Source organism: Raphanus sativus, chromosome 2 (genome assembly GCF_000801105.2).
Source record: "Raphanus sativus cultivar WK10039 chromosome 2, ASM80110v3, whole genome shotgun sequence".
Taxonomy (NCBI): domain Eukaryota; kingdom Viridiplantae; phylum Streptophyta; class Magnoliopsida; order Brassicales; family Brassicaceae; genus Raphanus; species Raphanus sativus.
The window spans coordinates 5968921-5981707 of NC_079512.1; the positions used below are offsets into that span (position 1 = coordinate 5968921).

General features: G+C 32.8%; 4 protein-coding genes and 1 non-coding gene across 6 annotated transcripts; 1 reads left to right on the forward strand and 4 right to left on the reverse strand.

Moving 5' to 3' along the window:
* Positions 1–26: 26 nt before the first annotated feature.
* Positions 27–1962, reverse strand: LOC108843400 (transcription factor BIM2). Of its 2 annotated transcripts, none has more exons than XM_018616592.2 (7): positions 1770–1962; positions 1535–1622; positions 1258–1327; positions 1078–1173; positions 592–944; positions 387–495; positions 27–300 (listed from the first exon to the last, which is right to left on the reverse strand). In XM_018616592.2, exons 1-7 carry the CDS (start codon positions 1864–1866, stop codon positions 187–189), a joined length of 927 nt encoding a protein of 308 aa, XP_018472094.1. In that variant the 5' UTR covers positions 1867–1962; the 3' UTR covers positions 27–186. The 2 variants fall into 2 exon arrangements, with proteins under 2 accessions (XP_018472094.1, XP_018472095.1); XM_018616593.2 differs by having other exon boundaries at positions 1535–1619; positions 1770–1961.
* Positions 1963–2479: 517 nt separating this feature from the next.
* On the reverse strand, positions 2480–2551 carry TRNAM-CAU (transfer RNA methionine (anticodon CAU)). Its single transcript has one exon. It is a non-coding gene; the product is annotated as a tRNA-Met (tRNA).
* A 227-nt stretch (positions 2552–2778) lies between these two features.
* On the reverse strand, positions 2779–4867 carry LOC108835972 (pentatricopeptide repeat-containing protein At1g68980, mitochondrial). The gene has a single exon (XM_018609185.2). It carries the CDS (start codon positions 4709–4711, stop codon positions 2876–2878), a length of 1836 nt encoding a protein of 611 aa, XP_018464687.2. The 5' UTR covers positions 4712–4867; the 3' UTR covers positions 2779–2875.
* A 4803-nt stretch (positions 4868–9670) lies between these two features.
* LOC108832160 (F-box protein At1g11270-like) lies at positions 9671–10879 on the reverse strand. Its single transcript, XM_018605658.1, has one exon. The coding sequence runs from the start codon at positions 10877–10879 to the stop codon at positions 9671–9673; it is 1209 nt and encodes a 402-aa protein (XP_018461160.1).
* Positions 10880–11391: 512 nt separating this feature from the next.
* Positions 11392–12086, forward strand: LOC108832168 (uncharacterized). Its single transcript, XM_018605669.2, has 2 exons — positions 11392–11638; positions 11828–12086. The coding sequence occupies exons 1-2, from the start codon at positions 11522–11524 to the stop codon at positions 11963–11965; spliced, it is 255 nt and encodes an 84-aa protein (XP_018461171.1). The 5' UTR covers positions 11392–11521; the 3' UTR covers positions 11966–12086.
* Positions 12087–12787: the final 701 nt, after the last annotated feature.

Sequence of the window (12787 nt, forward strand, 5' to 3'; positions counted from 1 at the left end):
TTGGATAAATAGATGAATATCCAATCTTTTTCCTGAAATTATGTTTGTCTTTATAGCAGTAACATTGTAAATGAATAATGCAGAAGATGTTACAAACTCAAAACCACTAGATTCTACTAACCTAGAAGCCGAACAAATTTACACAAAAGAAAATATCTGTCAATACAATTATATATTCCAGAGCATCTAAGAGAAATGTGACAGTGTTTTCATCCGCTTATGAGAATGTTCAGAGTCTTCCTCAACGCTTGGATTCCTTGAACGTGTAGCGCCTTCATCAATATGAGATGATAATGGATTCTGCACTTGCACAAAATGTATCAAGATCATGATATATATAGTTCCTCTCTCACACTGAACATGAAGCATTTTCCAAAATTGAGAACCTTATTCGATGGATTGGCTCGCTTCCCAAGATCGATCTGCACAGAAAGCTTAGCATGGGACAGATCAATGCCTGCGTTCTGGAGTGCTTGTGTTAATGAGCTTAATAGCCTGTTAATTTCAGAAGCAACGTACACATTATTAATAAGAGGACAACACACACACACACACACACCTAGGTAAGAAAAAATCAAGGGTTTGACTCACTCATGCGAGTAGACAGTAGAGATGCTAATGGTTCCACCTTCAATAACCAGGTCGTCACTTAGGCCTAGCCCATGACCTGCTGCAGGACATTCATTATTATTATTAGATTGTTCACCCTGTACCAATGGATGGACTGGTAATCTCTTGTCATCTAACTCAGGTTGACTGGAGGCTAAAGCTCTTTCTTTAACAGATTCAACAGGGTTTTGCAGTTCTGCAACAGGTGCATGTGCAGAGGCAATAATAGCGTTCTCTTCAAACTTTCCATGAAATGGTATCACCGGAACAGATCCATTGTTTACTACAGCTACTGGATGGTTTGCTAAACTCTGAACTCGCCAGTGATTGTTCCTCTGCTCCAATCAAGATAACATAAAAATTAAGCTAGAAGTTTTTACAAAGACACTAAGCTGCAAAATTGTATTCAAAATCAAGGAGAATGGAAAACAGTCAGGGTAGTACTAAGTATGAGAAAGGGAGTTGTACCCAAGGTGTCAACTTAGTTGGTTCCTGACTCCATCCAGGATATGATCCTTCATACTTTTGCACCTTCTCTTGTAAATACTGGACATAATCTATCACCTAGAATTGAACATCTGTATTAGGGTAACATGGTCTAAGCTCAGGATTAACCTCGCATAAAAACATAACACATGAAGTAAGTACCTCTAAAAGAAAAGACGCAGTATCTCGTTTCTGTTCACTGTTGGGAATCAGCTCTCTCAATACCTGAAATCTGACAAAAGAGATTTATACATTCAGCACTTCACAAGATAGGCAAATATAGAAACATGGAGTGATATACTAAATCTTGATCAACACCACAACACTGAAACAGAGCAATTTTCTAATTCACTCCTGTATCATCTCAAAAGTTCACAAGATGAGCAGTAGCAAACTCTAAAGTTCGAAACTTTGAAACTGTGTTTGTATTCAAACATACCTTTCATTGATTTTGCTTCTTCTCCGCTGCTCCGTCACCGAGTGCTTAGACCGTATCGCACTAGCCTTATCACTCTCCTTCGCATCTGCTTCAAAATCAAAACACCGAATCAGAGGAATCGGATTCAAACCCAAGCTATTCCAAGACAAACCCATCTCGATTCGAATCGAAATAGCTCCAATTCAACCCAAAAATCGAAATGAAAATCCCACATAAAATTGGATCGGAGGATAACCTCTGCTCGCGGAAGAAGGACCTTCCCGTTTCGATCCCAAGTCCTCTTCTCCTCCTCCGTAATCTTCCTCCTCTTGGTTTCCTTTTCCGGTTCTCATCTTCGCCGGAGAATTACGACAGTGGTGGTGGCGCGTGACTGGAGACTCGTGAGCTCACCTCAAAAAGTGTTTATGGCCGTACGTTTCGACAAAGCGATGTTAATACCCGGTTTAAGCTGGGATAATTAACCGGGTAAGGTGTGACGACACGTGGGTTTCACGTGACGAGACGGGATTTCAACCAATCGGATTCAGGATAAAAGGCCATCATGTGATGCACGTGATCGCTTGTGATCTGTATAACAATGTTTTGTTTTTAATGGAACGGTAACATATGCGGATATGCCGCCCATGTTTGTATTACAAACATAGACTTTCACTTTATAGTTGAAAATTAAATTTGTGCCTATCTTCAACCATGAATGAAACATCTATTTTATGGATCATAACGATACATTTTTTTATAGTTAAATCATAAACCGAGCTATTAGTGAGTTGAAAAATAAAAAGGTACTAAAAAGGCTACGGGTCTTTATTTAATCGTTGGAGACGAAATGCCCTAGAGCTGGACAGAATGGATACAATACTAATATGGGCTTGATCAAAAAAAAAAATACTAATATGGGCTTGATGATGGTGGGCTTTCCAAACAGAAAATCCAGAAAAAAAGATTTATCAGAGCCAGGTTTCGATCCTGGGACCTGTGGGTTATGGGCCCACCACGCTTCCGCTGCGCCACTCTGATTTTTGATAATATAATAATATTATTATTTAATATTAGCAAACAACTATAACAATAGGAGACCTCAGCCGAACATTTTATGATAGTCCACCTGAGATCCAACCTGCTTTCAAGCAAGTTATCAGAAATGTCACATAAGAAAAATAATACGTAGTGAGGATTGTGATTCTGTTGATGATCATTCACATGAATCTATCGACTGAGCTCTACGACGAGCCACTATTAGAAAATGTAAAAGAATCTTCTTATTATATCATCTTTTCAGGGGCATACTATTAGTGTAATTTGGTATAAAAGAACAGAGAAGGTACAAAGTTAAAACAATATTCATGTGGTGATCCCAACCCAGTTCTTAAAGGCATCAAGAAACTCAATCTTCTTCATCTTCCTCTTCCTCAACTTCGGCAACCTAACCTTCTTCAGAGCCTCCATGAACACCGCCTTGTACCTCCACTTATCCACGAATATCTTCATCTCCCTACACTTCTCCACCACCTGCATCGCTGTCCCAAAGAACCCTCCCTTAACCAACGCATTCAAGAACGCATCCGCGAGACCATGGTCCAACTTCGTTCTCCCCTCCTCTTTGAACTCTTTCCACAACACCACAACCTCAAAGTACCTTCCGCAGCTCACGTATCCACCGATCAACGACAAGTACGTCTGTTGGTTCGGCTCGTACCGAAGAAACACCATCCTCCTAAACGTCCTCTTTGCATCTTCCACTCGCTTGGACTTACAAAAGGCGTGAATAATCGAGTTCCAATCGTGTGACTTCACTTCCACTCTCGTATCTTCAAGAACCTCCTCCACAAACTTTGCCATCAACTCTGGTCTCTGACTCTCGAGAAGTCCCGTCATGATTGTCAAGTAGCTCCCTTTCAAATCACTCACTCTCGTCATCTCTCTCATGTCCCTAAACAACGCAAGCGCAGACACAAAGTCCTGTTTTGTCATGGAAGCTTCGATCAAAGCTTCGTAAGTCTCCACATCTAGCTGAACAACTCCGGAGCTGCTGATCTCTGTAACAAGCTGAGTAGCTTCAGATGTTCTGTTCTCTTTGCAGTAAGCCTTCAAGATAGGTACATAAACACCGATCCCACCACATCCTCCCTGAGCATCCATCTCATCGAGTATACTCTTACCCGAAAACCCAAGATCAACACAAGCGTTAACGATACCAAACCCAACTGACTTGTCTGACTCAGTAGTACACAGAGACTCCTCCAGCTTGTGTGCTTCTATTATCAGTGTAGCTAAACTCTTCACCTTCTTACTCTCTATAAACCCTTTCACAATCTCACAATACGTTTCTTCACTGAAACTACAAAGACTTTGTAGTATAACATCGGAAACACTATCTAAATCACCAATCTTAACATAACCGCTTATCAAATTAGAGTAAAGAACTCTCTTATTACCATCCATCAAACTCTCAATCTCCTTTATCTTCTCTTTAAGTCCCTTTATCGCGTATAAATAGCCGAGAAACCCGAAGGTGGACTCGTCAGGCTTCACACCGATCACAGACATCAACTCAATCACACTCTCGGCATCGGGTAGAGACTCTAGATGCAGACAACACGCTTCGAGAGCAGCGTTACAAGCTTCCAGATTAGGTTTCATGTAATCAAGCTTCTCGTCCACTGCGACTCTGCAGCTCTCGTTAAAGAGTTTGAGAAAGGGAACTAAAGTGCCGGTTTCGCGGCACGTGTCGATGATTAAACTCCCCCAGAGATGGAACGGAACGAAGAATCTGTTTTTGAACATACACTTGATTAACGCCAAGGCGGGGGAGGCGGCTTTGGCGAGTTTCATGGATTGGAAGAGAGTGAGGAGAGTGTCGGATTCGAGAAGGGTTGGGTCTTTCTCGATGACGTAAGCGGCGGAGACGAATGCGCGTTTGAGTCTGTGTCTGAGGGGGGGAGTGGTGGTGTTGTCGAGGTGGAGGGAGGAGGATAAGTGGGTGATGAGGGAGTTGAGGAGAGGCTTGTCGGGGAGAGAGGAAGAGGCGGCGAAGGAGCGGAAGAGCTTCCATGCTTGATCGGTGTCGAGGGATTCAAAGGAGGATCTTTGGAGATGGGTTAGGGGTTTAGGCGAAGAAGAAGAAGAGGAGAAGGGTCTTCTTGTTCGTGGGAGTAAAGTTAGAGTTTTTCTCAACATTCAGAGATCAAAGGTATCGTCTTTGTCTCCGAGTAGACTCAAAGGAGGGGTTTTTGGAGATGGGTTTAGGGTTTTAATAAAGGAGAACATTGCAGACGGCAACGAAGAGAAGAGGCAAACAAGAATCCTCTTCCGCTGGAAACTGTGAACATGAGAAAGAAATTGATGGAATAAATATTTTCTTTACTTGTAATTTTTTTTTTGTAAACTAAATCTTGAATTAATGGAATAACTAGATTTTGACCCGCGGTTTCAAACCGCGAGATAATTTTTCGAAACAATCTAAATTTATTTGATATAAATTTATACTTTTTTATTGTATCTACATTTGGATGTTATAAATGAAACATTATATTGAGTACTTTGAAATCTGTCCCGACCCGCTGTTAAATCGACAAATTTTGTGGTCTCATATATAATCCGATTTAGTTTTTAATTAAAAAATATTTAAAGTTCCTATAAAACTCATAATAACAGCTAATACCCAGGATCTGGCTATCGGTTGAACTAATAGATGACCCAATATGCAATCCGGTTTGACTTAAATTATTATAGTTAAAGTATTCTAATATATATTCATGAATGTTTAGATGAATGATGGATATATAATAAAAGTGATGTTCCAATTTTAATACTATTTTTAGTCAAACTAAATTTTCATCTTGTTGTAAACGTAATGGATCAATATTTGAGAGGATGCATATTAAAAATGAAATATATTTGAGCATCAACCATTTATATACGTCTATTACAATTTACTGATTTATGTTTGTAAATATAATTTTTATTTATTTAGTAAATTTACTTTTGTTAGTCACATGTTATTAGATTTTTTTGATGTTTTGTTTATGACTTATGTTAAATTTAAAATTTAATTTCATTAATCGCATTAATTTTGATTTATATTTGTATTATATATTAATTTTATTTATATTTCTCTTATATATATATATATAATTATATTTTACAACTAATTAAACTATTGACATATACTCTCTTGCATCAATTTATGTTTTTCTGTAGTGTTTTATAATATAATTGTGTTAATATATTTGTTGAATTAGTTAATATTTGATAAATATATTGCATGCTATGTTCGTAAAAATATAAATAACAACATGTTTCATCGTATACTAAATATTAATAGTATCAAACTATTACTATTTTTATCACACAAATGTATATATATATCTAATTTTAATACTCTAAATATATGAATTATATTTTATATATTTAGTGAGGGTTTTGAAGAAATTGTTTTTTTTTTCATTTGGATTAATATATAGCTGTATATATACAAATTAATAGATATATATATCATTATTTATCACATTAATAGTTAAAATATAATTAATTTATTATTAAATTTCGTATTAATTAAATTATATTCATTAGTTTAAAAATAATAAATTAGTTAGTTAGCTCCTTAGTTTTAGGCATGATGTATATTTAATATTAATTAAGTTAAATATAACTAATTCAAAGTTACAAATAATTATTTTTCAAAAATAAAAAGATCAAATGATCATGTGGATTATAAATATATTAACAAAATTAGTTGATGTGATTTAACATTATTTTATTTTCTTATAATTTATTACAATTTATATATTACTTTTGGTTTATTTTTAATAAATTTTATCTTTAGTATTCACATTATACATTTAAATACACATATATTTTAAGTCTTGATATGTTTTTATTTTATATCATAACTCTTAACTTGTTTAAAATTGTTGAAAAAACTTGTTTTTAATATATTATGCATGTGGAATGATAATAAAAACAAAAAAAACAAAGTTAAGTATTTTTTTCAAATGTTTTTAAAACATAAAACGTTTCTTATATAAATTTTTAATCAAATCGATTTTCTTTTGCACGTATGTAGGAATAGGTTGCATATCGAATAATATCTCATTGTTAATAGATACTTATTAGATTAAAAAATATTATGTGATAATAATTAATGTATCTATTTTAGTTGGACTGTTATAACCTTTTTTATAGTCCAAAACATAGTCGATAAATATTGCTCATGTTTTAATAGTATTGATTATTCTTTCTTATTCAAATTAATTTTTTTTTTTGAAAAGGATTCAAAAATGATAAATGAGTACTCTATTTTACTATATTCAAATAATAACCTTGTGTTACACATATATGCTATTTAGAAATTTAAAATATTGATAAACAGCAGATTAGCAAAATAGAATAAACTAGAATATTAATAAAATGTTTACACATTATAAAAATATTTTTATCTAAATTGGTTAACTTTTATAAAATATATGCAAAATATAGTAACATATATGTTGTTGTTTTATAGTATATATTACTTAAAAATAAATGTTATAATAGATATTTTATTTAAAAATTAACTATATATATATATATTTATTAAAATATGTATTATTTATTTATAGCAAGAAATATTATTATATCATATACATATTATTGTATTACATATATATTTTTTCAAATTTATAATTTGAAAAATATTATCAAGCAAAAATAAAAGTCATCAATAAGAAAATTGAATATATTAATTTAAATCTGTTGAAAATATCATCTATATATTAAAAGAGAAATATTATAATTTTTTTATCTATGATGCGTGTTATAACTAGAATGATTCTTAGAATCATTAGAGAATTAAGTTAGTATATCTAAAAATATATTATATTTTTTATAAAATTAACTATAAATTAATTATCAATGTACAAAAATAATTTTATTCTTTCCTTAAATAAAAACTACAAAATTACCTAACCAATTAATGGTTTAAATAATAAAATTCTGTTAAAATTTATATCCTTTATTATTTTTGTTTAATTTTATATTATTAAAAAAATAAGCAATCATAAATATTATATAATCAAAATTTAGAATTTTCGTATATGTTACATTTAGATTTTTTTCAAATGACTTTAAATTACTATAACTTTTTAAAGTCTCACATTTAGAAAATGTGATCAATGGTGTAATTTTTTTGTTATAAAAATACAAATGATTATAAAATTATATGAATAGAAATTCTCATTTAATAGAAATTCATATTAAAAGTATATATTTTAATACTGTTTAAAAATAAATTATATACCATGTAAAATAAATATTTTAGTTCTAAAATTTGCATTGAAGAAGTATTGATAACTTAATATTTTAATTTTGCATTTTCCATTGAAATTTAAATATGATTTTAAATTATTCAAATATTTATTAAAATTACACATTGGAATTTATGTTTTCAGCTGTTTAATTTTTTTAAATAAAAATTACAAATTATCATACAAGCATATGAGTACGAAATTGTTTTTAATGGATAACTATATTAAAAGTGTATTATATATGCATGTTAATATCATTTAAATTTAACAATATACCATAGATAATATGTAAATATGATTTGATTTATTTAGCACAAAAGATTGTAAATAAAAAAGAGAGATTATTTTGATTTATGTATTCATTTAAAAAAAAAGAGCGGATGTGTTCATATATTTTGTTAAGGATATATATATTTTGTCTTACACGCATAGCCACATTATGTCTATGTTTTTAGGTATGATTCTCACAAATATTTGTTTTTTTTTTGTTTTGAACTTTTGATTCTCACGAGTTAAAATTGGATTTTGAACTAGTAAGAACAATAATGAACTTTAGGTTTTACGGATCCAAGAATTCAAAGTTTTTTGTTAGTCGAAAGAATTCAAAGTTTAGGTCACGTTTCCTAAACTCTTGTACGTTTCCCCGGTAGTGTCACCAAGCAAGGGGATAAAAGATGATCTAAATACTGAGTGGGTCAAGTAGATGATCTAAACTTTGGATATTTTTATATATGAATTTGACCAAACAAAAACAAGGCAAGGTATAGAGAACTTACTCATAAAACTGTGGTGATTATCTTCTATACCTTATAGACAATTATCTATACTATTAAAGTATAAGCATGTTTTGGATTTTTACTCTTTTTACCCCTATTGAATAACCTTTCATTTGTATTCATTAAGGGTATTCTGGATATTCTGCGCCAGTTTCTTCTTAATTATTTTTTGGTTTGTCATTAATCACCGGTTTCTTAATTTAATTTCGGCCTGCGATTATTTCTTTGTTTGATACTGCATCGATTATTTCCATGTTTGATATTGTTATTAACCACCGGTTTTCTAATTCTAAAATTATTAATTTTGAAAACAATCATTATCATTTAGAACGATTTTGAAAAATATAAATATATTTTACACAAATTTCCAACTTATGATCACCGAATTTGTCTTATCATTAGAAAAAATCACAATATTAAAAATACCGGGTTACAAACCGGTAATTCGTTCAACTGCAGGTCCGAGTCGGGTTTCAAAACACCGATCAAAACTATAAAACTGTTATATTGATTTATATTTAAAATATCTAATTCAAAATTAAAAACCTAAAAATACATGTACAATGTAGTTTTAACCGAACATAAACCCGGATATAAAACACATATATGAGACGGGTTATATAAATGCATATACAAGACGAATTATATAAATGTGATTATATAAAAATTTTCACCAAACATAAACCCGCGCTTTGAAAGCGCGGGTCAAAATCTAGTTGTATATTAAATTAACCTCATCTTATCACTGCCGGCTTTCTTGAACATTGGTCTATGCTTCAAAATATTTGAAGTCAAGTATACTAAACATATTGTAATATGTATAATAAATAAAATTAATATACAATATCTTATCCAGTGCGGGGTTTAACCGGTGACCATTAGAGAAATATTAGAAATAAATTAAAAAAAATACAGAAAAATAAAATTAAAGGAACGAAGATGAAGATTATTTCTTATCAATTTTCATAAGGAACAAATTTGTTTTATAAATGATAAAAATAATTAGAAATAGTAAAAAATGCATTATTTCTTGTATTCCTTGGTTACCAGTTATATATAAAAAGAATGCAATCAAATTAAAGGGTGACCAAGCTTTGGTAATAAGAAATACCGGGCGAACTAAACGGAGCCTTGAGAAACTTACTAAACGAATTTAACCGATAATTATATAGCACTAGCTTCTCCTCGCCGTCGCTGAAATCATAAAGCAATAACCTGTCGTCAGAAAGGGGTGTGATCGGTGGGACTGCGTAATGATATTCATATTCCATGCAAGTGAGAGTTGAACGGAGATTTATGGAGTAGGTATTGTCCCAAGTCATGTTGTCTTGATTGAACGACCATACGGTTTGTATCTCTCCCTTATACTCCGACAAGCATAGGCGGTTATTCAAGGTGCACATGGTGATGTGGTGAATTGTTGAGTAGGCGACAGGTAATTTTGTCACTACCGTAAAAGTTTCGGTGTGAAGATCGAATGATAAGAGTTGTTTTTCTAGGAGGGAGTCGATGAGCCAATGGAGGGATCCATGTGCGTGCACTGGGGGCATATTGTGTACTACTGGATCAGGGCATGAAACGACCACATCGTTCCAAGTGTTGTTGTTGCTGTCAAAAGAGAAAACCTCACATGTATTGTTATTTTGGTTGTCCCCATTTAAGTAGGTAGAGCTACACAACCAAACCAACTTGTATACCCCTGTCACATTGTCTTTACCGAATCCTAGTGCAGGGAATGACTTGATCTGCGGCACTTGACCCTCCTTACTGGCTATCAAAGTACGCTCGAAAAGGGCTTTAATACGTGCTTGACATCTCGACTCGGGGACTTTACGGTACCATCTTGTAGCGGGATTGATCACATACGTCAAGAAGGTTGAGTATAAGCAAGCGAGACCATCACAACTCCCCGAAGTAATTCGAATACCAAAACTAGTTACACGTGGAAATTTGAACGGCGAAGGATGGAGTTGGAGATGGTAAGTACTATGGTTCTCCAAGGAAAGTGATGTTGCTCCCACACTGAGTGTTCTAAGTGTGGCGGAAGCGTCATCGTCATCGTTGAATACTAAGACACTCAGGTTTCGAGATTTGTGCTGATGTCTGAGATGTCTGTCATGGAAAGTACGAGATTCGATTTGGCTTCTCCATGTTTTCGAAACAGCTTTCAATCTCAATAACGATTTCACAGCAAGTCTTATGAGAATCTCTTGCACCACATCTTGGGGTATATATACTTTCCAGCTCGGACTAATGATAACGTCGTCTCTCTTTCTTTTAGGCATATCGCCGTTCTTACAAAACACACGTACGTACGTATGATTGGAAGTTTTTTGGGTTTCGTCTTGTCGGTAGGGGAATGCTAATGTAAAACTATATGTTTACGTTCTTCATTGATTAGCAAAGAAGAGTATATATACATAATTGGCAATCTTTATCCTAGTAGAACTAAGCTAGCGTGTATAACAAGCAAGATTGATTATACTAATCCTTATTGTATTACATATATGTATGTTTTCAATTTTATAAATTTTAAAATATTATCAAGAAAAAATAAAAATCATAAATAAGTAAATTGAACATACTAATTTAAATCCGTTGAAATTTTTTTTTATATAATGCAGAGCACTAGCTTAGAATTAAGACAATTTCCTATTATATTTTCAAGTTGTTTTCCCTTTTTTTTTTTTGAAAAAGGCTGTTGTTTTCCCTTTTCCTTTGTTAAGAATGCATAATATCCTTTTTTCCTAAATTCTTTCCATTATGTAGTTTCCTTTTTTTGTGACAGATACGAAATTGATCTTTATGTTTATGGTTTAGGGTTTAAGGTCATTTATCTGTCACAAAAAGAACAAGAATTGTCTTCTCTCTCTTTTCTTTTTACCTGCGAATTTGTTTAGAAGAAGACGCTAAGAGAAAGAGACGACATGGGAGACCGAAACGTTCGTATGATGCTTCCCATGAGTGTCCAATGCAATAGATGCGGAAACTATATCTACAAGGGAACCAGATTCAATTCGCGTAAAGAAGACGTCATCGGCGAGGTATCTGAATACACTTTACTTTTAATTTGATTGCTTTCTTGCTTTATCTTAGTGTATAATGCCGATCATGCATATGCTTATGAATGTCATCTTGATGGTGAAAGAAGTTCATGATTTGAAACTTATCTTGAAAACGATTTGAACTCTTTTTACTAATTAAATAGTTTCTGTTTTTCTTTCGACGTGCAGACATATCTCGGGATTCAAATCTTTAGATTCTACTTCAGGTGCACCCACTGCGATGCAGAGCTGACAATGAAGACTGATCCAAAAAATTCAGATTGTATTGCAGAATCTGGGGCAACTCGTTATTCACCCTGGACTTAGATATAGCTTTTTGAGTTTTTTTTTTTGTCATGCATGATATCTATTTGCAATTTACGCTACATTATGGAATAATGCACAAGTTTAATAGAGCCCTGACACGATGGAAACATCAACTTTCTCTATGCGTTAACCTTGTATTTGTTTGGTCAACCACGCTCCCAGGCTCTCCAGGTTCTTTAAGATACATGAATTTATAAATGCTTTGACTTCTCTTTGTACTAAACTATCTCCAGGTTTTAGCTTTTAAGAGCAGGTTTATAATGTGAGTGTGTTCATAGATATTGTTAAGGATATATATATTTTGTCTTTCACATATCGCCACATAACGTCTATGTTTTTTTAGGTATGATTCTCACGACTTTTTGTTTTTGTTTTCAACTTTTGATTCTCACAAGCTAAAATTAGATTTTGAACTTTACTAGTCCAAAATCAGAAAGAACAATGAACTTTAGGTTTTATGGATCCAAGAATTCAATTTTTTTTTGTCCAAAGAATTCAAAGCTTAGGTCATGTTTCCTAAACTCTTGTACGTTTCCCCGGTATAGTGTTACCAAGCAACGGGATCAAAAGATGATCTGATCTGAGTGTTCAGTGGTAGATGATATATACTCTTCTTGAATTTTTTATAATACAAAATTGACCAAACAAGAACAAGGTAAGTTATAGAGAACTTACTTATAAAATTGTGGTGATTATCTTCTAAACCTAATAGACGTCAAATATTGTATATTGAATAAACCTCATCTTATCACTGCCTGCTTTCTTGAACATAGGTTTATCGCTTCAAAATATATTGTAATATGTATAGTAAAGTAAACCTAA

What these genes read in the sequence shown, in the direction of transcription:
- LOC108843400 (XM_018616592.2), bottom strand. Translation starts at nt 1,866, where the DNA reads ATGAGAACCGGAAAAGGAAACCAAGAGGAGGAAGATTACGGAGGAGGA. An exon ending in CAACTAAGTTGACACCTTGG is followed by an intron (nt 945 to 1,077) that starts GTACAACTCCCT and finishes TGATTGGAGCAG; the next exon opens with AGGAACAATCACTGGCGAGT. An exon ending in TCTACTGTCTACTCGCATGA is followed by an intron (nt 496 to 591) that starts GTGAGTCAAACC and finishes TGAAATTAACAG; the next exon opens with GCTATTAAGCTCATTAACAC.
- LOC108835972 (XM_018609185.2), bottom strand. Translation starts at nt 4,711, where the DNA reads ATGTTGAGAAAAACTCTAACTTTACTCCCACGAACAAGAAGACCCTTC.
- LOC108832160 (XM_018605658.1), bottom strand. Translation starts at nt 10,879, where the DNA reads ATGCCTAAAAGAAAGAGAGACGACGTTATCATTAGTCCGAGCTGGAAA.
- LOC108832168 (XM_018605669.2), top strand. Translation starts at nt 11,522, where the DNA reads ATGGGAGACCGAAACGTTCGTATGATGCTTCCCATGAGTGTCCAATGC. An exon ending in AAGAAGACGTCATCGGCGAG is followed by an intron (nt 11,639 to 11,827) that starts GTATCTGAATAC and finishes TTCGACGTGCAG; the next exon opens with ACATATCTCGGGATTCAAAT.